General features: G+C 42.9%; 1 protein-coding gene across 3 annotated transcripts in view; it reads right to left on the bottom strand.

Moving 5' to 3' along the window:
* Positions 1 to 26216, bottom strand: part of AFF3 (ALF transcription elongation factor 3) — a 508712-nt gene that overhangs the window by 35150 nt on the left and 447346 nt on the right. For all 3 annotated transcript variants that reach the window (XM_075590476.1, XM_075590475.1, XM_075590473.1), the window contains 4 exons: positions 10299 to 10461; positions 6365 to 7399; positions 2730 to 2851; positions 441 to 546 (listed from right to left, as the gene is read on the bottom strand). In XM_075590476.1, the coding sequence (XP_075446591.1) occupies positions 441 to 546; positions 2730 to 2851; positions 6365 to 7399; positions 10299 to 10461 (1426 nt within the window). The remainder of the gene's footprint in view (positions 1 to 440; positions 547 to 2729; positions 2852 to 6364; positions 7400 to 10298; positions 10462 to 26216) is intronic.

The following is a 26216-nucleotide window of genomic DNA, read 5'->3' as shown; positions in this document are numbered from 1 at the left end:
AGGAGCAGGAGGGCGGCAGTAAGAAGGCGGCCACACAGGCAAGTGCCTAGGGGTGGCGGATATTGAAATCCGGTGCTGTGTATGACTTAATAATGAGGGGAGGGAAGAGGGGAAGCCTGATGAAGGTGTGATGATAGAATACTGAAACGTTGATGATTGAATAAAACTATATTTTAATCAAGCAAGACTGGTGCGCCATTCGCCTCAGATGCATTGAGTTAATAATAAACCACAAGTGGGCAGCTTTACATGTGAACAACCCACAAATGGACATCTTTGGGATATTTGAGGCTTACCCATGGCTGACATTCCATAGACTAAGTTTGTTTTACACTGATTGTTATTTTACATTGTGCACAGTTTGCAATGCATATAGCACATTATGGTATCATGGAACACCGGATGTTTGTTACATGGATATATTACATTAACTTACTTACCTGGTGAAGATGTGACTGACTTTCAACCCTACGGTTTCTGCTGGAAGATATGAAGGAAGGTAACAAATTGCCACCACTGGATTTGCTTGTAGAGTAGAACCCATCACTTGTCCATTTAAGATTTATGTTCACCAGGCAGGGGAGATAAGGGAGATAGCAGAAGTTTCTCATTTTTTGTTATTGGTAAATGCAAAAAAATACATGACACAATTGCTTACAGTATGTAAAAAATAAAACAAGTTGAGCGAGTAGCATGATAACTCTCCACATGAATGTTATAGATCATATATATATAATTTAGATCATAGAAGGCCCACCATGCCTTTGGAAAACTAGACGGCACCAGTGCAAGCTATTTTCATACCTGTTTGCCTAACTTTGAAAAACTAGCATCAAGAGCCAGAACCAAGATCTTTAGGTGGGCAGGAGGCGTGACTTACCAGTGAATAGCACAAATGCAGGGGGTATTAATTTTAGAACTATGGTTACAACCATAGTAAGTAAGGCCACACCTGCTTCTTTCCCACTGGCTGACTGGAAGTATCATGACACTAAAGGACTTAGGGCAAATCTTCTACTTTGCCTGGTGATATGGAGCCCAAAGGTGAATTGTACCTTTAGATGGTTAAGGTCTCACGAGCAGGGCCCTCATTACCCTTTTTTATGTAATTATCAAGTCTCTGTACCCCCATTGTACCACGCTGCAGAATACAGTATGCTGGTGCTTTACCAATAAACGACAATAATAATTGGACTAAGATGTACCAGAAAAATAACAAACCCTATGAGGACAGAAAATACCTTCTTAACCGGTGGAACAAAAAAACGAATGTGTGGAAGAAAGCAGTGAGCATTATAAGGCGTAATGCAGCCTTTTTCATGAGAAGTTTGTCTTACCCCCAACTAGTTGGAGTTTAATGCCTGATTTGTTTGTACTGGTGTAAGAAGGACATAGAGAGAAATAAATATTATAAGGAAATTGCTAAACATTACATTAATGCACAGACAGTCAGACACATGTATTAAAGTATAATGTGAACTAAAAACCAAATGTACACTGGTTAGTATTTAAGTTATATTGGTAAGTAACGAGTGAAAACTAATACTGTATAACGGGAAAGAATGCGTTTGGCAACTATATATTTGAGCAGAATTTGGCACTTGCATATGCCAAATTGTAATGTATTTTTTGGAGTACTTTGGGAAATAGACATAATGCTGCTTCAAGAATGTATACCGTGTAACAATGTAATATGTGCACTAACCTTATTGGATATTAACACTTTTATTTCTTGTGTGTGTGTGTGTGTTATTAAACATGAGAAAATGCGGGGGAAAAAACACAATCTAAAATACAAGAAAGGGGCGACACCAGACTCTATCAAAAAAGTATTTGTATTTTAGTGTTCATACACAGAAAAAGTGACAATTGCAATAAATTAAATAGACATTCTGTATACAAAAATGTAACAAACTGAAATAGCTGACACTCAAAGTTTCGGGCTATGGCCCTGTGTCAAGAGTCTTGTAAATTTAGATTGTGTTTCTCCCCCCTGCACCTTTTCATGTTTGTATTCTGGATTCTTTGAAGGAAGTTTCCATAGGGGGAGTTTACCAGTCCTCAGCGCGTGAAGTCTTGTGCATACATGCACCGTAGTATGCCTAAGCGTAGAATATCGGCAGGGGAGTGTGCTTATTTAATTACGTCCATGTGTTTAAAATAAGCACACCATCTTTATTCCTGTAAATCCTTGGTGTATTTTATGACTTGGAAATTGCGAAATACAACTTGCTTAAAATAAAATGTTCACTTCGGCCATCTTATGGTGTTAGAAGATGTATACATTGTAATATTGGTGACTCACTTAAATAAAGGTAAGGTCTTCTGGAGCAGGAAAGTTTCTTATAGCATCGCACCAATCGGTAAATATGGGCCTAACTCTCTGAGGTGGGCATACAGAGGAACATTGGTGCCAGGCGTGGAGGGGAATGCCAGGACTAAGCGTAGATGGGAAATCTCTAGGGGCAGGTGTGGGCAGGCAGAAGTCTGAATCAGGGCAGCATTACAATAGGTGTCACTGTCAAATAAGTGCTTATGTACAGATCAGACTTGGAAATGCAGGTTTGGTTTGTTTTGGCACGTTTCCCACCCAACAAATGCAGTCTTTAGCCTTAGTTTTCTTGTACCCATTGCTTTCCTTTGGACTATTTTGTATTTCCAACATCCTGCTTCTCAATCAGAGAAGAAAAATGTCTGGTGATAGCAGCAGGAAGAAAGAAACTATATACCTGTAGATGTTTGTGCTGTGTGTGTTAGACGTCTTAAAGTTGTCCACTGAATCAGTTAGTCGTGGACAATCATCCTTTTCGACATGGTTCTTCTTCATATCCTGAGCTCCTTCATTTTCAAACTACACAAAGTAAAAATGGATAAAAAGACATAGATTTACTAAACTTTAATATTGGAATTGCTGTATGTTAATGGTAAAGACAAAAGGAAAGTCATTTTTAATGCTATATTAACTAACAGTTTAACGCTTATAAGTGGGTTATATGCAGCAATATATCTTATTTGATCACAGCGACGTGCGAACTAAATGTAACACCAGGACAGCTAATTAGTGTGCAAATTAGTATGCAATGCCTAATTATATATGCAAGAGTCACATTTAATGACGGTATCGCAAATGAGCATGCAAATAAAAAAATGAGCGGCTGAATACCTATTCACTGAACTCCGATATCTGGCAATATTGGGCTATTGCACAAACAATATCACCAATTTTTGTTACCTACAGTACCCCATGCGGACGTTAGGCTGATCTTGCCTATGTACATAATGGCCACTATAGACATAGACAAGATCAAACTAGCCAACCTAGAATGAATGATAACAATTCATATATTAACAATGCTGAACGTTTTAGTATCCTACCCCCTTATAAGCCCAAGTGCCCCGCTACTCAATGTCAACCCCTGACTAGTTGGCCACTTGGGCTACTAATAGCTTGATTTTTGCACATACACTGTAGATGTTATGCTTTTGTGTTTTTATTTGTGGGCTGTTTATATTGTGTTAACCCCTTTGAACAAGCCCTTTGATGCCTGAAGGTATTCCTTGGCAATGCATTTGTAGCCTCAGGTATTAAAGTTGCTCAATGATTTTCTGCCATGGGGTTTTGTTCAAAGGATTATTTCATAACATGTAATATTTTGTTATTTTGTTCAAAGGATTATTACATTACTATGGTTGAAAAGTGTGATTTTTTTCAATCACCTCCCCTTCTCCCCCCCCCCCCCCACACACATTATTACATTACTAACACTGAATAACAAATATAGTTTTATGAGTTCACTTTTATTTGTATCGCTAGTGTATTTAACGCTGAATTACTGTTTTTTTCCCTTCAGTGCATGCAAATGAGACTGAATATCGCAACCCACTTATCAATATGTAATTCTTAGTAAATATCACTGCAATCCAGGGGTAGATTGCCTATCGGGCGATCATGGTTGCCCCGGTGGGCGGGTGCAGAGGCTCCCGAGCTCCCCACGCAGCAGCCCGGCGGTCACTGTAATATCGGCCCTACTCCTTTCGCCGCAGGGATCGAATTTACGCCCAACCAGAGGAGGGAGCTGCAGAGTCCCCTGACCGGTGCAGGACCGCACCTCACCCCAAGGTAAGATTGTTGAGGGGGGGGGGGTGTTTGTGTGTGTGTGTGTTGGAGTGAGTGAGAGGGGAGGAGAGAAAGGGGAGTGTCTCTTACCTTCTCTGGAGCGGCCCTCCGCCTGCAGCATCGCGTTGTCATGGCAACCTGATGCAAAATGACACCGCAACGTTACATGGTGACACGTTGCCATGACAATATGGCGTCACATGGTGATGTATTGCCATGATGCCGCGACGCTGCAGGAGGAGGGCCGCTTTTGAAAGGATCGCCCGGGCTGGTATGTATCTGCAATCTGCTTCTGCAGCAATCCCAGTTTTTTATAATGTACATTTTTTACGTTGCTATATCGACCTTTAGTTAATCTAGGCCAAAGCCTTTGGGGCAAACCTTTAAAAAAATAGAGAGATGCTTTTTAACACATAGGGGACGTAAGTAAAAAAAGGCACATCGTTCATTAGAAACCTGGGCTTCAAGAAGTATGTATTGTAGAGCTGCAATTTTTGTGTTTCATTAATAATTTGCCTGATTGTCTGTTGGGTCAATGCAGATAGCCAGTCAATACAATCTATTAAAAATACATGCCAACTTAAAGACTGCTTATGTCATTCTGCTGGGATATTTCTCACTGTGTTCTCTCATATGTATGTTTTCTTGTAGAGGAGGAAGGGTTAAAAGCCTCCTGGAAAACCCTACGCCTACTGTATGAATTGAAGAGCTGAAGAAAATGCCAATAACGAAGTCAGCAAGAAGAGCTTCCTTCTACCACAAACAAGTTGTCTGTTGTGGGCGGGATTACCAGCACAAGCCTTCCGTTACTGACTTTGCTAGAACCAAGAGCACAAACAGTTACAATTTTGCAGTTGTACTCCATGGGAAAAATGTCACTGTCTATTTTACGTACTGACATGACATTTGCAACCTAATAATAGAGCACACTGCACAAAAGGGAGCTGAGCTTGGATTGAGGAGACGGTAGACAGGGTGACAACATTTTCAAAAGTAGAAAATGAGATACGTTAAAAAAAATATTTATAAAACAAATGAGATCACTTAAAAGAGTACATGTTTTTTTAAATAGGTAGGAAGCAGGCGGGTCTCTGGAGCTGAACCGTGTTCATTTCCGCTCACGGGACCCCCTGCTCCCTGAGATTCATAACTCCGTAATGGATGCCAGTAGCAGCACCGGGGGTTTAAAGGTACTGATCACTCGGGCCAATAGGAAACCTTGACATCCTCCCTTGTGGGAGATTTGAGCCGCCATTTCGATAGCCCCACACAGCCCAGCCGGAGCTGCTGCCAGCACCCCCTACGGGGGTATCTCGGGAAGCAGGGGGACCCCAGAGCTGAAATTACACAGTTCAGCTCCGGAGACCCCCTGCTTCAAGCCTATTTACAAAAGAAAAGCAGGATTGCCGCTTTACAAATAAATATTATAATGGTATTTGTTTAATAGCATCGCCATTTATGCTGTAATATTGATTTATTTCTGTTTCCTAACATAACACAAACGCTCGAGTGCAGCAAAATGACAGTCTAGTTTATATTAATAAATAGTTTAATTAGAGTTTAGCAATATATTTAATATGTTTATTCTTTGATATGATCGATCACAGAAAAACATGCAGAGTTTTACTGAGTCCAAAATAGGGAACCGCTAAAAACTGGGACACTGGAACCATTTAGAAAAAAATTGTCAGGACACCGAGACGTTTAATGAAAACCCAGGATTGTCCAGGCTAAACCGGGACCTACGGCCACCCTGATCACAGGTCAATGCTATTTGCAAAACATAAATATAACATGTTACTTCAACCAAATCTATTTCTTGAACACAAAGACCCTTATTCTATGATGTGCGCTTGCACTGATCTGGCGTTATTGCACGGAATGTCCAAAGGAAGCTTCAAACACAGACTCTAAGGCCCTTATTCAATGTAGTGTGAATGTGTTTATGAAGGCTTGAGCCAATTGTAGTCTCTTCTTCAGCACTTGGAAGATAATGACTTTCATATCTTGAAATCAGGAATGCGAGTTATGGTGCAAAGTTGTTCAATCATTTTGGGAAATAAGCAAAATAAAATACTTTCATCTTACCATTAATTGAAGCTTTGGGTCAAAAGTTATGGGTGTCTGTTATATGGAGCAATGATTGGAGTTGGCGGGTTACTTATGTACATACTATACAGTAAATGGGTGCCTTCTCTGGCCATTGCCATATGCATATGTGAATATATATAAAATAAGCAAACCTACCTTACGCTTCCTTCGGGTTTTCAACAAAGCTTTCTCTGCTACTTGAGTTGAAACCTTATGTTGACGTGGACTGTGTGCCTCCTTTGTGCTGGTATTCATAGCAAGAGCTTTCTGGGGCGGTCCCTCTGGAATTCTTGACAAAAGTGTCAAATCAATCCTGACCCAAAGTGACTTTACCTCATTACTGCCCTTCAAAGGACAAACGTGCTCATTTCTGCCAAAAGGAACCAGCGTGTAATATTGTTCTTCCAGTTCCTTGGCTATGTCGCTTGTAGTCCTGGCATTAACAAAGCCAGTCGCACTGCAAGGATTGGCCCTACTAATATTATTGCTCCCACACTCTTTTAGTCTGTGGTTATTCTCTGTTGCAGGGAAAGGGGTAGCTGATATTGTTTTAGACAGGGAAGATACCTCTAGGTCTGTTTCTGTGCCATGGTCTGAAGACTGCGATGAAGACTCAATGAATTCCTTGGATTTGGGAACTGATCTGCACAGACCCCGGGTCCGCCTCCTTTCACACCCAACTATAGCTGTCCTGGGTTCTTTTCTGTGCAAGCCTCTGCTGCTGCAGACCAACCTGTTCTTAGGTTGTCCAGGTATATTATCCCCTAAAGTGCCTTGGCTCAAGGACGTATCTGACGTGTGGCAGTTCAGATTCTCACCACCAGATGTCCTTTCTGTCCTCCTTGTTAGCTTTCTACAAACTGTCCTTCTCTCAGAAATACTTTCTGTGGGAATTGCGACAACAGCTGTAGCATCAAGAGCAACGGGAGCAGAAGATTCCTCTGTCACGCCTTTATTTCCTTGGGCTGTGCAAGCTACCCTCGGCCTTTGGTCTTCTCTGCTGGGGATCCTGATATCCTTGTCATTGAGGCTAGACTGGCAAACTTCCAACGCTTTCTCACAGCTTTTTCCACCCTCTTGTATCCCACTATAACACAGGCTTTGTGTATGGCTGAGAATAGCGCTCTTGTTAGGATTAACTTTGTTCAACCATTTATCTAGTTGCCATTTGTTTGATGTTGGCTGTTCAAGCTGCAAAACAAATAAATCAAGTTAAACACTGAAGACTGAATTCCATACATTAAATGCTATCTGCTATGCTCAGAGACTGCAGTGCTGGCATGATCAGCACATATACTGTCATTGTCACGTCACTCCTGTTCTGAAGCTGTCATTGCCCTAATTAGTGGATTTACTAACATTTCTTAATTCATATGGGCAGCATGATGGATGAGTTTTTGCAGCACTTTACAGTCTGATATATACTACGTTAGTTATGTTACTAAATGAGGATAAGAGCAAAAAAACTTTGAGAGGGTAATCCTTGCCAACAAGAGCAGTCATAGTGGAGACACACATGCAGTGAGAGTAAAAAGTTGTATGTTAGGAGCACTAGTGCATAGCAAAGAGGGGAGTGTGTCTGGTCAAAAAGTGCAGTCTGTTTTCTTATATTTCGGTGCAAGTATACTACAAAATGCTTAAAATGCATACAACAGGAATACAATTTAAAAGTGATCATTTTATTGGGTGGCCTGTGATGCTTTTGAATATGCAGATCATAAATAACTAATGTACTTGGCTTGTAAGGTTCTAACAGGGTGTATATGTTGTAATAGCGTTAGTGAGGTAACATGATGAAGGCATTGCTTTATATACCTTGGTGCACTTCCTCTGGATCAAAATACTGTAAATACAAATATAGGATGAGCAACTGCCGTCTAAATTTAACATAGGTTGAACTTGGTGGACATATGTCTTTTCCCAACCTCATCATCTACTATGTAACTATGTAACCTAGTTAGTAGAGATGTTTTTTTTCCTGCTGTGTAATGACTTTCAGTTCATGAACATAAACTTGAACAGCTGGGTGTAAATAGTAACATTAGAGAGCTGATCGAGAAGTACTCGGAGTGTGCCATAAATAGATTTGCAATGTTTTTTTTTGCTAATATAGATGATAAACTCCTCCTTGGCCGGGATTACCTTGTTCCCACGCCTTCATTGCATGTTCTGTGATCTTAATGCCAAAATTTGTAATAATTCCTTTTTTTTTTTATCCTCTTCACTGTCAGACAGCAAGGGGCTTAATATATATTGGTGGAAGCTTAGCATAGTGCTGCATACTTAGTTGGCTTTGATTTGCAGTTCTCTCCCTGCTCGAGTCAATCAATGCACTACAATGTGTGACACCTCTGACACGACAGAACGTAATTATAAGGAAAGACATGGCATAGTAATTCTGGCTTCTGGCCTCCAAGATTCTGTAAGATTGATAGAGTGGCACTGTGACAAAACAGATTTCACAAGCAAGTAAAACATACCAGATCATGAAAGATATTTATATAGTTCATATTAAAAGACGGACATAAACACTCATTGATGCACTTTACCAAATGAGGATGGTGATTCCGTTTACAGATTGCAGAGGTTATATTATTGTTGCTTCATAAAAAGAGCTTGCCCGTTTATTTTATGAATTACATACATCGTTCAGCTTTATGGGATTTCCCATCTTATAGCAATGATATATTGCTTAGGGCGGCTACTAGGTGGTGGTTGACATGTGGAATTGAATCAGCTGAGCCCCACAGCTGTAAGAAGGCCTGCCATGGGTAGTTGCAAGCCACTGTAGCAGTAAAGAGGTTAACTTCACGTACACTTGTTGATTCATAAAGTGTAGATCAACTGTAAAAGTATCCCTAACACAGCAAATATAGTCGGCCCAAACAAGGGGCAGGGAAGGTGAAGCAACTCAAACCCACAGAGAGAATCAGTGGGTGACATTCCCTCGTTCAGGGCAGTTACAATTTAGTGCCTGAGGGCTACAAGGTTTTTAAGAGGTCTCATAATTAACCATAATCAACCAAACTCTAATTATCACTATGACAATTTTCTTAGGTATGTATCACACTAGCCTTTGAGGAGTGAACTTGGACAGTCTTGTAATAGATAGAGGTGCTACCGCCTTCACACTGAAATGAATGGTACAATTTGGTAAAGTACTCAGTGGCTTATTCTATGTCTGTCGAAGCAGTCAATGGGGTTTTTTGGGGCAAAATTCCCTATGGAATTGAATAGGGAAGTTTGGTCAAAAAAATTCCAATCGGCCCCTTCAGTGGATATAGAATAAGCCCCCTTGTGTTGTTCCTCCTCCATATGTGGGGAGACACTAACCAAATGCCCCTAATCAGAGACATTACAGAGTTGAATTTTCAGACTCTGGATAATAAACATGTTTCTATCTGAGCAGATATAAGAACAAATAAAAAACGAATATAATCCCTTTGTAAATTAACATAATTCTTTCGGTCCTAGAACATCTACCAACAATTCTTATGCTTTGCAGTTTCTCCCAGCAAGTGTTTTTCCCCCTTTCTTTTCCTATTTTCTTTGCCTTAAAATCATTCATAGTACAGACCTTTCTAAAACATAACCTTATAAGCCATGTAAAGCCCATACAGTATTGCATGATACGGTATGTATTCCGTCAACAGTACTTTCATATTTCTACACCAAAGTAGACACGGGAAGTATAGGCAGATAGTACAGAATACCGCCTTACACTTTTCTCTGACATATGCATGAATGCAACAACTGTTTATCTTCCGGCAATACAATCTTTTTTTAACACTCTGTTTCTTATATAATATGGAATTGTGTTTGAAAAACACTTACACAATTTACACAATTTAATTGACACATTCTTATTATTGTTTCACAGTTACCTGGGATCGCAGATTTATGTCTCCACTGTAGCTCAGCCAGAGATTAAAACACTGTCTAAATTGTCTATACGTCGCAGCAGCGTAGAAAACCCGTACATATTTGTAGCGGTCAGCCTCTCTTACGTTCACACAGAAAAGTATTTTAAAAAAATGCAGTGTCTTTTGCTGCTTGAGCTTTGCAGGGAGAATCCAAAAGTAGCCCTTACCTCAGGGCTTGTGTTGCCAGAAGGCTTGCTGTTCTCACTCTCGCTGGAACTGCTTTCACTCTCCGAGTCAGATTCAGAGCTAGTGTCAGATTCACTGGAGCTGCTGCTTGACCCCCTGATGGAGACTCCTGAGGCTCTGTTACTGCATTGCTGAACCTCACCACTGCCAACACCAGCGAAAGGGGGAGGGGGAGGAAGAGAGAGAGAAAAAGAGAGGGGGTGGAGAGATACAAACCAGCAAGTGATATTAAGTTATAATTGTATACTTCTTTATGGCATTATAATGACGTTTCATTTTTATACATGTTAAGTACTATTTTAATATATTTAAAAACTGAACATAATAAAGATTTTTTGAAGAATCAGTGCTTATTACATAAGTTAGGCATGTTTATCATGATGCAACCGTTTAACAAACATGTTTATGTTTTTTTCTCTTAATTCTTGCTTCTATTTTTGCTATCCTATTACAATGTAAAGATATGCACTTATATTTCGGCAGCAATTACTAGTATTCACTAAACCTTCATACTGTAGGTGGTTTAATATTTGTTCACATCAGGCCGATGTAATTCTTAACAACATTGCTGAATACACTAATGCAGGGGTGCGCAAACTTCCTGCGCTGCTGCGCCCCCCCAGCCTGCTCTCCCCCCATCGGTCGCGCCCCCTTACCTCCAATGAAGCGTTAAATGATGCTGCGGGGTCATGTGACGTCACATGACCCGCGGCGTCATTTGACGTCACGTCTCCAAGGTAACGGGCGTCATTTGATGCCATGTTGCCATGGAGATGCGTGGACCGACACCAGTAAGTAAATTTACAGAGGCCTCGCACTCTCAGTGCGGGGCCTCTGTAACCGCCGTGCCCCCCAATAAGGGGGGGCACGCCCCCCAGTTTGCGCACCGCTGCACGAATGTGTAGCACTGATGAGACTTTTATTAGTGAAATAGCAATATTGGTAGGTTTCACCATATAATTGAGCATGCATATAAGAAGTTATTATACAATTAGACATTCATTCAGCTGCAATAAGTACAGTAAAGAATAACAATTCCCCCATTAGACTTTGTCCATAGTGCAGGATACGGCGCGAGCTACAAAAAAACACTAGGACGCCTATGCATATGCGCATAGTGCGCTCACACTAGCACGTGCACAGGTGCTACAGGGAGAGCGGCGCTTCGCAATACAAACAAGTTTGTATTTGAGGCGCGACATCAGGAGAAGGAGGAAGCGCGGAAGCTAGCGCGTTCTACTATGGACACTGCCTTAGTCTACCATGCAGAGAGAGAAAAAGAGAGGGCGTGAGCATTCCCAGTATATGCACCCCCTTTTACTTTAGGTTTGTAACAATATTCGTTTAAACTAGTTTTCAGCATGATGAGACATTAATAGAACCGAAGGCGTTAATTCCTTTAAATCAGACGATGTTGGTGCTCCACAGAGGTACTGTAACTGTAGTTTCTAAGAGGGTTATTTATAAAAATGCGATAGTTATTTAAGTTAATGGGAGTTTCAGCGAGATAGCGCCCTGATTGGCACTTCTGTAGCTTAATCTTAATTAATCACCCCCTGAAGGGCTAATTTGATAAACTCTGAAGCGTGCGATTGGCCCTAAACTCCCACTTAAGCTGCTTAGGGTTTATAGAATAAGCCCCTATATCTTAAAGAAAGAAAAACTAAGAAAAACTGCAGGCATTCTCCAGACAGCATACAGTGTATTTAATTTGGTGTGAGTCCAGACAAGCATCACTGGGTCAATTGAAACAACATCCCTGGCTAAGCCCTGATATGATGCTCGTAAGAAATGAAAGTGGGGAAATGCTCTCATAGGCTTCAAGCAAAACGCTCTGTATGAGCAATTATTAAATTGTCACAAATAGGAAAATAGAGGCAGGCTACCGCCCTCTTGCCAGCCACCGAATGTAGACTAATGATGTCAGTTGAAATATGGGAGGGTCTGAATTTTCGCCTTTAGTTCTTACATATGTTTGACGCGGCCTTGGGATGAACAGACAAGCGGTAAGACAGCACCTCGGATATCTGAACTGCCTTCATTATTCTGCATGTGTACTGTACTGTATGCTCAGAAACCCAACTGAAGCTCTGAGGTGTTTCCATATCGTCCCTAAAGTATATCCGTTCTTTGTCTACTTTATAAGTATATGTAATTTGGTATGATACTTTCTTTGTTGGAAATTGCTTAACTGCAAGCAAGTTATTTTGAAGAAGAACTAAACATGTTTTTGTACACGTCTAAACCCTGGCTGGAATGTGATTAATTCTCTGTGCTAGGGTAGCCCTCAAGAGTTTAAAAGCTAAGCGAGATTTCATGCAAATAAAACACGTTTTCCCACACAAACTATGTTCAAGATTCACTTAAAGATATTACTTTATATCGAAGAATCCACACCCTGAAATGTAGAACGTGTCATCCATCTCTGACATCAAGTTTATATCAAATGCCTCAGCAATATTTTTATTGCTCTTTGATTTAAATTATCAGGCAGATGAGTGTTTAATGAAAAAAAAATGATATTTATTTTTTTGAAAAATTGGCATTGATACCATATTTGGTCAACTCTGATCTGCTCCAGTTAATAAATTACTTGAAAAGATGTAACTGATTTTTATCATTAGTTGGAGGGGGGTCGTTCAGGAAAAGAAGAGAGACTGGCATAGAGAGAGGAGAAAACATCGAAAGAAGTACAGTGAAAAATGAGGAATGGGCCGCTAGAGATCTGACTATAACTTGGGTTACTGCCAGACCTGGCTGCTGTGATATGCGTATGTACAATTACCGGTATATGATGTCAGAAGCCGATGACGAGTCCCGCTGCATTTAGTGGCACAGGTCGTACTAATAGATCCACAGCATTACAGGAACGTGGAACAATAATACTAATGATTGGTTTGTCATTGTTAATGAACATGCCTAATCTGTAGCTTTAAAAAAATATCAATTGTTTAGTTCTTTTCAATGATGTCACCCTTCATTCAAAAGTATCACTGATTTCGCGAAATAGGGGACATTTTGAAAGTATGCAAGTAATTTCTAAAAAAAAAAAATTAAAAAGCTTTAGACATTCATCACAACAGTGAATAAAGCAAAGTACTTATAGGATCAAAAATATTAGAGTTGCTTCATATTATTGTACTGACTCATATCTGAAAAGGATGTTTTTCTGTTGTCACAGTGACTTACCTTTAGTGAGATGTATGTTCTATTCTGTGCTCTGAAGCTCTGACCTATACTGTGACATTTTCTCCAGTGTGCTGTGAACAGTTATTCACATAAAGGGGGCTCTTCATTAAACTAGAATGCCCTTGGAAACTCTCAATTTCAACGAATAACCCCCAAAGACTTTTCAATCCAGCAAGATTTTTTAATCATATTAGAAAAATAAAGTTTCGAGAGTATGTCTGTAGTACATTATTTCAGTACTTCAAGCAGCAAACCTGGCTGCTTGTTTGTTCTTAGGGTTTTTTACTCTCCTTTTTTGGGAACCAGAGGATCCACCAAAGCTGAAATGCATTATTTTCAGCTCTGGTAACACCCCACTTCCAGAGGTACTTACTGGTGAAGTTACCATTGTTGAAGCCCCCTCTAGGGGAAAATATTTGGGCAGTCAAATAATGCAGGCAAGTATCTTGGAAACCAGAGAACCCCTCAGTTTCCCTTCTGTAAAAAAGGGTGATCAAAATAGTGGGATTACTGTAACTGCCCATGTTAGATTCAGAAGTGATCTTAACCTACCAATTCATGATGGGGGCTGCAGCAACAAGTACTAGCTTTACTTCACTTGTGCAATGTGTACAGTATTGTGCTGAACCGTATATTAGTATTTTGCTATATGCATATGTAACGGTGTTTCCCAGGCCCTTCTGATCCTGGCCCCTATGTGAGAAAAATGCCCCTCCGTTACATGTCATGTCGTGTGGTGCACCTGCTGGCTCACAGGACTCCTGAGTCTCCCGCTTGATGGTATTGGGGAATTCACCAGGACGGGCTCGTGAGGTAGTGCTGAGTTCTACTCACAGTTGGTACAGCGCCTCCATCTCTTCCAGATCCCCACGACAGCAGGGTGGAGTCTCTGGAAGAGAACCCCTGGGTGCAGCTTCTCCCTGATTAACTCCAGTCTCAGGCAAGAAGGTTCTTTGAATCAAGGGCATCTTTATTAACATCCTCCATGGCAGACTGCCCATCATAGCGACTGGTACTTAGCCGCACATCAGCATAGTTGCCCACCTCAAGGAAGTTCCCTCCTGACTCTGTAATAGAGACAGGGATATCTCTGCCACCTCTCCCCTAAGGGAGGGCCACAATCTGTGCCAGAGCCCTAGCACGGTGTGGGGTCAGATTGTCACACTCTGCAACTGACACTTGAACTGCACAGACTCAGCTCCAACTTGAACACACCAACTTTAGGAAGTTATGCGTATTATATAGCTCCAGAAGACCCACCCCTGGGTCACTGTCAGTGGACACAGACATGCTGTCACTTCCTTTGCTACATATTACACCTCACATGGGGTTGAGGGCAAACCTCCATGATAACTTCTGGCAAAGCTCCATGATAACTTCTGGTAAACCTGCCCTATAACAGGGATTACTGCACAGAAGAAGAGAGGCATGAAACCCCAAAATTATACAGGGCTACAATCTCCCTCTGGTGGATTCCAACGTCCCCGCTTGGGCCTAAATTTGCGGAGCCTTCCTTCAAACGGGCAACTGCTAAAATACACAAACACAATATCATTACAGGAATACATTGCACATACTATACATAATTACTCTACCCAGATTTACACTTTATAGACTACTCCCTAGGAGAATCTAAACCTCAGTAATAATGTCTAGGGTCAGGCTTCTTTACCTCCTGTCCATTAGCATCAATCACCGTTATGCTATAGGATCTAGGCGGCCCATTTTCTGGTCTGTATTCCATCCTATTCATATAAATGTTGCGCCCAACACTCCAAATCCTCACTAAGTAACAGATTCTAGACTCTGTTCTATGCTCAGAGAGGCTAGATTTGGACTTGATGTAGTCCTCCACGGCCTCCCTAAGCCAGGTATCTCTATTGTCCTCGATTTCTTGCATCAGAGGTTCAGGAACATAGGGATATTCTAGCCCATGCGACTGCTTATAGCGCGCAACTATGGCCCTCTCAGCCCTGCTGATCCTTATCAACTTCTTATTTTCTGCCCTGCCTGGCAGTACCCAAGACAGGGGCTCTTCAGGGGCAATGATATCATACAGGATAGATGATCCCCTTGGGGTAACTATTCCCTTCTGTATCTCATACCACCGTCTATCTCTTCCTGGCGTTCCATGGCTGTGTACTCGCCCACATCCCACCAGTGGTCAACCACATCTCCCCTCATTAGCACAAATCGGGTGCGGTCTATTAGTTGACCTTGAAGCCGACCCATATCGTTTAGGCCTTCCTCGCACAATATGGTTACAGGTAGTGGGGTTCATTTTCGGGGATGTAACCGCAGGAATCATTTCCCTCCCAGACCCCTCATCAGATGTAAAACATTCACCCCAGTCCATGGCCGACCCAGGCCGTTCCTCCAACATGTTCGTGACACCCCAGACCACCCTTGGCTCGATTGGGACCCTGAGGAAGACGTGACAGGGGCAGGGATTGGGGCAGTGGCCTTGGGCAAAGGGAAGGGGGAAGTGTCCTTACACTGCGGGATCGTGATCAGCAGCTTGGCTATGCCGCGCCCCGTGGCAACATTGGGCAGATCAGGCTCACCCGTCTTCTTGCTCCCCCGACTCTTTACTGCTTGCCAGTATCTGTCCATGTCTTCCTTGGACAGACTGGTGCTGAACATCGGCGGTGACAGATGATTCCGGTCGGCTCCGCTGTGACCACCGGAAGTGACGTCATCATTCTCGCGGGATGAGGCGCCATCTTGGGTGGGGTCCCCCACCGGAACTTCTTCCTCCATTTCGACGTCCAGCGCCGGATACACTAGGTCGCTCCTCAGCTCCGCTTGGGCCTTGGTTGGGCCTTTCTCTTGGGCTGCCTCCATCGGAGCCTGTGGGAGGTAAGAGGGTATCTCACCACTCCACTGGCTTGCGATGAGGTCCTCTTCTCCCGACACGCTGGGAGTCGCCATGGCCGTGGGACTCTTCCACTGCTGCGGCCGCACCAGCGCATGCTGTCGGGGAATCTCGATGCTCAGCTCTTCAGGACCACCGGTGAGTAGCTTGTCTTTGCTTTCAGCACTGCTGTAGTGGCCTGCCAGTAGGCGCATCACCACCGACATAGGACTTCCATGCCCGTCGGTACCTCCGCATGGGTCCGACAGCGAGGTTCCAGGTTCTCGCTGCGGTTGCAGGCCTCTGCGCCATCCTTCTTAGGCACCATCATCAATAGAGATCACCATTCTCCGGGATCGACCTCCTCTCTCTTTACTCTTGGCGAGGCTCCAGCGGTCAGCATGTATTTCCTCCCGCCTCCGCGTCGTGCCCAGGCACAAACAGCTCCACGACCCACAAATAATGGATACCACAATGGGGGCATCTCGCAGTTGTGCTGGCTTCTCCGCCCGGCACCCTGCACTGCATACACAGGCACTGCAGTACTTCTCTTCCACCAGTCTTCACTACCAGGAAGCCTCCTGGCAGTTGATAAGGGTGTATAGCAATGTCCGACATGACACAATTAGTAGTGGTGTTTGGCAAGGGAGACACACGGCACAGCAGTCTCTCTTGCTCACCAGCTCTTCGCAACTGAGGGACAGGAAGCGCACATCCAGCTCCTCCCTCAGTCAGCTCCGTCTTCCATTGGCAGATGCAAGGACCCCTCCCTCTGGTGGAGATTAGAGGAGGGTCCCACAACTTCACGTCATGACCCAGAATTGGCTCTGAGCCTGTTACAGTCCAAGAGGGCGCGGCCACGGCTTTCGCGCCAGTTCCCCATCAGGGTGGGGTTCTTTCTTTCGCGCCTCTCCCGGCCAAGTTTTTGCAAAAGTCTCTTCTGCACACAGCCCACGTGGTCTCCCAAGGAAGCGGGAGCCGCCATTTTGGATCACACTGCAATCCACATTAGCAGCAGCGGTAATTTGGGTAGTGATTACCGCCTGGCAATCAGATACTCCTTCATTAGTTTCGCACGTAATCACAATGTCCTCACAGCTATCTTCCAGGGTGGCACCCCGGGAATTTAGGCAGGACAAGAACGGCGCGGCCACAGCTTTCGCGCCGCTCCACAGCAAACTGGCGAAAGTCATTTCTATATTTTGTACCCCCGTGTTACACACACCACGTGTGCTTTCCCCATCAGGCGCGAGCCGCCATCTTGAACTCCCCACAGCGCGCGGGACATCCTTACAGGTCGCCATCTTTACACTTCTGTTGCAATCGCACATGGTGCTCCTCTGCTGGGCAGTCGCCATTCCGATGCAATAAAGTATGCCAGTGCACCTCTACATGTATCTCATGTGTGTCTCTCTCATGTTTGCGCTACCTCAGGCTAGGCTAACTCTCTCTCTGTATGCTGTACACGATATCCTCCAGTATGTGCTCTGTGGTTAGTAGTCTGGTTACTGGCTAGAGTACTCTGGCTTCTCCATGCAGTACTTAGGGCGTCACCTACTGTTGGCTACACCTAGCGCAGACCCTCCCATGAGTTCCAGACCCGCGTTAACCAGGCTACCCCATGAGCATGGCGTCCTACGACTAGCTGCCTCACGGTGACTAGAACACAGCTATAGCCCTGTCTCCAGATCTACCTTACTCCATATCAGGCCCTAGGGTGTGCTTTGCGAGCGACCATGGTACTCCTGACTACCCCTAGGCCTCCTTCCATTTCTGCAGCACATTACTGGTAGCATATATTTCCTTTCTCATTAACTCAGCTAAAGCCTGTCCTGATGATCTCAGCAGTGCCTCCAATTGTAATGGTGTTTCCCAGGCCCTTCTGATCCTGGCCCCTATGTGAAAAAACTGCCCCTCCGTTACATGTCATGTCGTGTGGTGCACCTGCTGGCTCACAGGATTCCTGAGTCTCCCGCTTGATGGTATTGGGGAATTCACCAGGACTGGCTCATGAGGTAGTGCTGAGTTCTACTCACAGTTGGTACAGCGCCTCCATCTCTTCCAGATCTCCACGACAGCAGGGAGGAGTCTCTGGAAGAGAACCCCTGGGTGCAGCTTCTCCCTGATTAACTCCAGTCTCAGGCAAGAAGGTTCTTTGAATCAAGGGCATCTTTATTAACATCCTCCATGGCAGACTGCCCATCATAGCGACTGGTACTTAAACGCACATCAGCATAGTTGCCCACCTCAAGGAAATTCCCTCCTGACTCTGTAATAGAGACAGGGATATCTCTGCCACCTCTCCCCTAAGGGAGGGCCACAATCTGTGCCAGAGCCCTAGCACGGTGTGGGGTCAGATTGTCACACTCTGCAACTGACACTTGAACTGTACAGACTCAGCTCCAACTTGAACACACCAACTTTAGGAAGTAATGCGTATTATATAGCTCCAGAAGACCCACCCCTGTGTCACTGTCAGTGGACACAGACATGCTGTCACTTCCTTTGCTACATATTACACCTCACATGGTGTTGAGGGTAAACCTCCATGATAACTTCTGGCAAACCTGCCCTCTTAACAGGGCTTACTGCACAGAAGAAGAGAGGCATGTAACCCCAAAATTACACAGGGCTACACTTATGTGATGAACACAACAGCAATCTCCACATAATCCTGAAAGATGTATCTGGCCTAGAGTCATCAAACTGAAAAGGGAAAAATGCGGTATTATAGGCAAAAAAAGTGTTATTTTTATGGTGCAAGTCATCAACGTTGTACCGCTAAAAATAACAGACCGGCACCAAAATGACTAAATACCACAAGGGTAGCTATTTTGGTGCTAGTCATCAAGTCCTGATATTTAGCACAACTGGGGTAAAATGCCCCAAAATACCGCATTTGTTCTCACCTACTCCAGGCTGGTGTTAGCCCTATCTTGCCTATGCATAAAAATGGCCATTACATACATACAGTAGGCAAGATAAGCTAAACCAACATGAATAGGTGATCAAGTATTAAATACAACATATATAACTATATATTAACACCTTAGTAGCCCGAGTGGTCAGCTAATCATGGAAACATGTTTCTCCTTTATAGCCCTTAGAAGTCAGTTTCCATGACTAGCTGATCACTAAAGGATATAATGTGGTTAATACACAAATAAAAACTACACTACCTACCCCCCCTTGGCTACCTGAGATGCTAGTAACTACGAGGCAAACAATGGGTTAACCCCTACCACCCCCACCCCGCTTGGGGCCTAACCACCTTCCCTGGGGAAACTACGCCCTCCCCCATACCCACACCTCTCCCCAACAAACATAACTCCCCCTGTTGAGTAATAGCCACTAAAACTACAAACATATTAAAAGGACTCATATTTAAAAAGAAAAAACACAATACCATTAAAAATACAATTACATTTTTTATACAAATTGTATAAACATAAACACATTCATTGTCACTGTAGGTATCTAGCCCAGGGGGAGTTTGGTTGGCAAAATCTGTGAAGTCATCACTAAGGGAGAGAACATGGTACAGCAACCAATGCACATGTCCCCATGACACGTCTTACTATAAAAGGCCAGGGACCTCACAAGTCAACGTAGAGGCCACATGCGGAGGCAGAAGATTGAAGAAGACAGAAGACTACTTCTAAGAAGAAAAGAGGAAAGAAATACTTACAGAAGAAAATTCCTCAATCAGAGGATCCAGGGCTTTTTGTCAAGTTGAGGATCGTCTGTCACCACCCCATGGATGGACATGGTTTACAAAAAGGCCATTGGGCCTGGATTACAAATACAGTAGGCCATAGGGCCTGGATTACAAATAGGCCATAGGGCCTTGTAAGGGAGTATAGTAGTTCACTCCCTAACTCTGTCAGGATCACAAGACCACACCCTCTACTAAGGTGTTGTCAATCCACTTCTGATTAAATACCAGGGGGGGGGGGTAATATCTGTTGGGGTGGCTATGCCCAGAGGGAGGAGGTCTGGCAGGGGTTAACCCCTTGTTTTCCTTAGCAGTTGGTAAAGCAATGCTTTACTACCCACTTAGGCAGCTAGGGGGGTGGGTAGGTAGTGTAGTTTAAAAAAATTGGTAGACACAGGCATCAAAGGACTAAATGTAATTTCTACAATAGGGTTATGTAATTATTGATATTACATAGACCTATAGTAGAAATATTATATTATCCTTCCCCACGATCGCGATGCGGTAATTACTGCTTAATTATTGGCTCGGTTAATTACCGCATCGTGTATAAAAATATTGCAACCAGGAAAATGTTACCACAATCTTGATGACTTGGGTCATAAAACTGTGGTAGTAGTACCCAGTATTTCTCTTCTGCCCGTGTGCGATATTAACTCCTTTTTAACAGAGTTTGATGACTCCAGGTCAAAATTTCATGTACAATAAGGGGCATATTTCTGTAGATAAAGTCTAGTTGAAAGTGGTCCTTATTGCCTACATTTGAGCTCTTTTAGCAAATTCTGTGGATAAATAAATATAATTCTTTCCTAAATTTTTATCTCTGTACCTACTGCACTGTGAAGGCAGAAGGGGAATGTCTGAAGAGGAATAGAAGAAGGCGAATCAGTTCTGCAAAACAGCAGTAAAACAGTATACAGGCATACCCCGCATTAACATACGCAATGGGACCGGAGCATGTATGTAAAGCGAAAATGTACTTAAAGTGAAGCACTACATTTTCCCACTTATTGATGCATGTACTGTACTGCAATCATCATATACGTGCATAACTGATGTAAATAACGCATGTGTAACAGGCTCTATAGTCTCCCCGCTTGCGCACAGCTCCGGTACAGGTAGGGAGCCGGTATTGCTGTTCAGGACGTGCTGACAGGCGCATGCGTGAGCTGTCGTTTGCCTATTGGGCGATATGTACTTACTCGCGAGTGTACTTAAAGTGAGTGTCCTTAAAGTGGGGTATGCCTGTACACAGTTTTCATGATGGTGCTATTATTTTTGTGTTGAAGTAACACTTTTTGGGATAAAGATATCTTTATTATTTTGTTGACTAACGCAGCCTGTCCTTATTTCTGATCATTATAAAAGGTAACCACAGAAGTCTAAACCTCAATGTATGCATGCAGGGCCACTGACAGAAGGGTAGTGCAGGGACATCTGTCCCAGGCCCGGCAGGGGATCTTCTCCCGCTGTCCTACCCCAGAAGTTAGGTAGTGCACGTGCGCCGGCGGTTGTGCAGTCTGAGAGCGGCTGAGGAGCTAGCGCGATGTCAGCTGTGGATGAAGCGTGATGTCAGTGGAGGCAGCAGAGGGGTGGCAGAGGGGAGCTCACCCCAGAAGTCACTCACAACCTCCGGTGTCTATGGCCAGGATGTACTCCCCCTGCTCCACAGGTAGGGACTTGGGTCTTGGGGGCATAACCCCCTATGTGATGCAAGCCACACACTCCCACTCCCCCCTGGCAGGTTCCTCTCCAGTGTGCTTTGGACATGTGACTGGTGATGGACATAATCACCGGCTTGCCTGCAGGAGAGAAGGGAGGGGGCGGCAGCCAGGAAAGGGAAGAGTCCGGTTTGCCTGCAGGAGAGAAGGGAGGGGGCGGCAGCCAGGAAAGGGGAGAGTCCGGCTTGCCTGCAGGAGGGAAAGGAGGGGGCGACAGCCAGGAAAGGGGAGGGCCGGCTTGCCTGCACAGAGTGGAAACAGTAGTGTTGCCGACAGGGAGGCCGGGCCCCTTGAGTGGGCGGGCCTGGTACAGCAATACTGTCTGTGCCTCCATGGTGCTAATGATATGCAAAAGAGGCATCCCCCTAACATTGCATATCAACTAAAGACCGTTCAGGTTTACACAAGGTTATTTAGCTCGTACAGAGAATGGGGAGAGGGCAAGTCTTATTTCACTAGAGCCCCAAATGACTTATACAGTATACCTCCCCAAACACACCTTTATACAATACATGGAGAGATACCTGTGCACAAAAAGGAACACACCTGAAACACCTGGGGAAAATACTAATGATTCAAATTTGCATATTTCCCAGGTATCTCAGGTGTTTCTTTTTGTGCACAGGTATCTTTCCACGTACTGTATAAATGTGTGCTTGGGGAGGTATATAAATGGTAAAGTCACTCTTTAAAGAAATGGTGAAACCCAACTGCTGAGACCTTTCATTAGTTATAGAAAGCTTTGTTGGTTCTTTCGATTCCACAAAATGTAGCTCAATGCGCCTTGAACAGCCTATAAAACATTTGTATTATATCAGACATGTAGTTTTGTATGTGTGTACTGTGTGTACTGTATGGATGTATGTCACCGGGAATCTGGGATATCGAACATAAAGCCCATTGAATGCCGTGCTATCTTGTAAAACGGATGTATTTCTGTTTTTTAATAAGCTGCCAAAAGGCAACTTGATTTTTATATTTATTTGCAGATACTGTGGCAATATTGTAAATAAGATCTTTGGGTAAAACTACTATATAAAATAATATGTAGTGGTGTACAATAAAAAGTGCACATTTGAAGGTGGATGTACTGTAACAGGAATATCCTCTTACAGTACAGAGCTATAAATATGACAAAATAGAAACGGGATACCTAAAACTAAATGTAAGCTAGATAGGTGCAATGTGGCAAGCAATGTAGAAGAAACTGCTATTGCTTATTGTCAGCTGCTGGTACTGACTCTTCTGGAAATAATGCTATGGGCATGTCATCTAACATGAATTTATGCCAGGGAGTCTATTAATGTCTTGAAGAAAAACAGTCTATTTTATTAAGGTTTCACATATCATTACTGCAAGTCTGTCAAATGCCACTTCCCTGCAAGATAGTTTCAAGCTTTTGAGATCAGAGTTAATTTGTACTGTCAAACATTTTGGTTCAGATCACTATATCCCACTCTTTGCAAATCGATTAACCTTGACAATGATACAGATGAAACTTTGCAAGCGTTTAAAAGGGCTGTTCAATCGACCATCAGATTAAAATGAATGCAAGTTGCAACATTGAGTCTTTGCCCGATGTTTTAGGATATGCAATCTCAGATCTGGAGAGATTTCTGCAGAGATGCTGAATGTTAACACTGATTGCCAATGCATGGCGGCCAACATGAATGCTAAAGGAATTTGGATCATTCTAGTTTCTCCAATTTACACGGCAAATATGCAATGATGCACGTGAGAGAAGTGGTGAGTACATCCCATGGTTTCTATCACACAGATGTGAAGATGGGGGTGAAATTTTCTGCAGAAAAAATCAATATTGAGGCGAATCCAAGAATGTAAAACTTTAGAAGTCCTTATGAGCATTTAACTGTTAGAAAGACTTAACAAGACGTTACCATTTTAGTGATGGGGAAGATTGGAGACTATTTCATAATAACAAAGGGAAGCCTTTGATCAACAGAACAGGACAGAAAGAGAACACACACACAACCATTTCAGTGTCAACAGGGTTTCCCTGTGGAGCACACAAAATAACCTGCCGTTGCATTAAACTGAGAATGAAGTGATTATTCAGCAGACTGACAGCTGTGTGGGAAACAGTGCCAGATTTCAATGTATGCTCTCATCTGGCTGCCAAGTGTTTGCTTGTCTCACCACATAAATGGGGCATCAGCAATGTTTTATTTGACCTGCTCGCAAGAAAAATAAAGGGATTCTTCCTCTGTGTGTTTTTATTTCAAAAAACTCTTTCTTTTACTTTGGATCCGCTTCTTATGGACAATGACACTGCTATACTTCCACATTTGTTTTTTATTTGTGGAGAAAGAACCCACTGTGTGGTCGGTCCCCCTTATCTACTTTCCCCTTTATCATATTCCGTATAGAGTAAATAAAATGGCACAAAACAAAATTAGATTCTTTGTTTGTTTAAATAAATGGTGCATAATGCACTATGGTAACCATAATTGTATGAAGCCTAATTTGTGGGGAAGATAAACTATTGTTCTGTTCAGCCTAAGAGAACATTGGCAAAACTCCAGAGAGCAATTTGTTTTTTTACATTTCACAACCCATCGCATCTGAGGTAAACCGCCCACCCCTTCTATTTCCACAATTTTCATGCAAAACAGAAAAGCAAGTTAAGTCATTGGATGTACAGTGTGCAAGAACGAAACATATTGAATCTGCTATTTGCTCTAATACACAGTAATAAAACAAAACAGCATTTATGTTATTATACATTTTAAAATGCAAATGCTATTAAGATGAAAATACAAATTGCAGATGATATAGTATATGAATATAATGCATGTACACATACGTACACACGTACACACGTACACACGTACACACACACACGTACATATAGTATGAAAATATAATATGTACACACAACCACACAGATGTACACACACACACACACACACACACACACACACACACACACACACACACACACACACACACACACACACACACACACACACACACACACACACACGTGTTTGATACGGTTCCACAAATGAGATTATAATATTTGCACCTGGATTGAAAACTGGTTGAAAGATAGTGTAGACGGACGTTCACAGAGGTACACAATTAGGAGGCTTTATAATGTGAAATTATAATAGGCTTTATTGTGCCTGTTCCTTTTCATCAGGAAATTATCCAAACACAGGGGGGGGGAACAAAGCTTCCATTCACTTGGGAGTATTTCTAGTGAAATCCTATGCAATTAGTTCCCATCTCCATTAGTTAAGCATTTCTCCCAACCCCAAACACATAGCATGAAAATAAGCAGATATAAGCAGTCTCTTAATAATGAAAGTCTTATCTGTCAGCTTCTGTAGAGTAAGCTTCTCTGCTCTCCTGGAACCGCACCCGTGTGTGCACAGAAAATATCAGCATCCAGGTTTAGAAGTCTTGTTTGGTGTCTTGCAATCAGCTATGCTGGGCAGAGCTCAAGACATGTGCTGTCTCCAAAGGTCAGCTCTCAGTCAGAGCTAAGGAGTCACTTCATGTCTCAAAGGCAGGCTTTTGTAAGCAATCTAATCAGGCAGGTGGTGTTTAGTAATTAACTACCACACTGCTAGATTAAAGGCACATTACTGAACAGGGATAAGTCCCCTGTTACAGATAGACAACAGAGCGTTGCCGTAAATGTACTTTTTCAGGTTGGGCTGTAGTTGACCACTGCTTTTTAACTTGCTTATTAATGACCTTGAGGTTGGCATAGAGAGCAAAGTCTCCATCTTTGCTGATGATACTAAATTGTGTAATGTAGTAGAATCAGAGCAGGATGTAATATCTCTCTAGAAGCACTTGAATAGACTGGAAACTTGGGCAGCTAAATGCGAGAGGAGGTTTAATACAGGTAAATGTAAGATTATGCATTTGGGAAACAAGAATAAACTGGCGACTTACACATTAAATAGGGATACATTGGGGGAATCCTTTATGGAGAAGGATTTAGGAATGTTTGTAGACAGCAGGCTTAGCAATAGTGACCAAAGTCATGCAGTAGCTGCAAAGGCAAACAAGATCTGATCTTGCATTAAACAGGAAATGGATGGAAGTGAAGTAAACATAATTATGCCCCTTTATAAAGCATTAGTAAGACCACACCTTGAATATGGTGTACTATTTTGGGCACCACTCCATAAAAAAGACATTATGGAACTAGAAAAAGTGCAGAGAAGAGCCACCAAATTAATAACGGGTATGGGAAATCTGAGTTATGAGGAGAGACTAGCTAAATTAGATTGGTTTAAATTAGAAAAGAGGCGTCTAAGAGGGGATATGATAACAATATACAAATATATTCAGGGATAATACAGGGAGCTTTCAAAAGAACTATTCATCCCAATGGAAGTACAAAGGACTAAGTCCCATTGGACTTAGCCTGGACTCTGAAAGT

This window comes from Ascaphus truei, chromosome 3 (genome assembly GCF_040206685.1).
Source record: "Ascaphus truei isolate aAscTru1 chromosome 3, aAscTru1.hap1, whole genome shotgun sequence".
Taxonomy (NCBI): domain Eukaryota; kingdom Metazoa; phylum Chordata; class Amphibia; order Anura; family Ascaphidae; genus Ascaphus; species Ascaphus truei.
The sequence above is the reverse complement of the archived record's forward strand: the minus strand, read 5'-3'. Positions and strand labels throughout refer to the sequence as shown.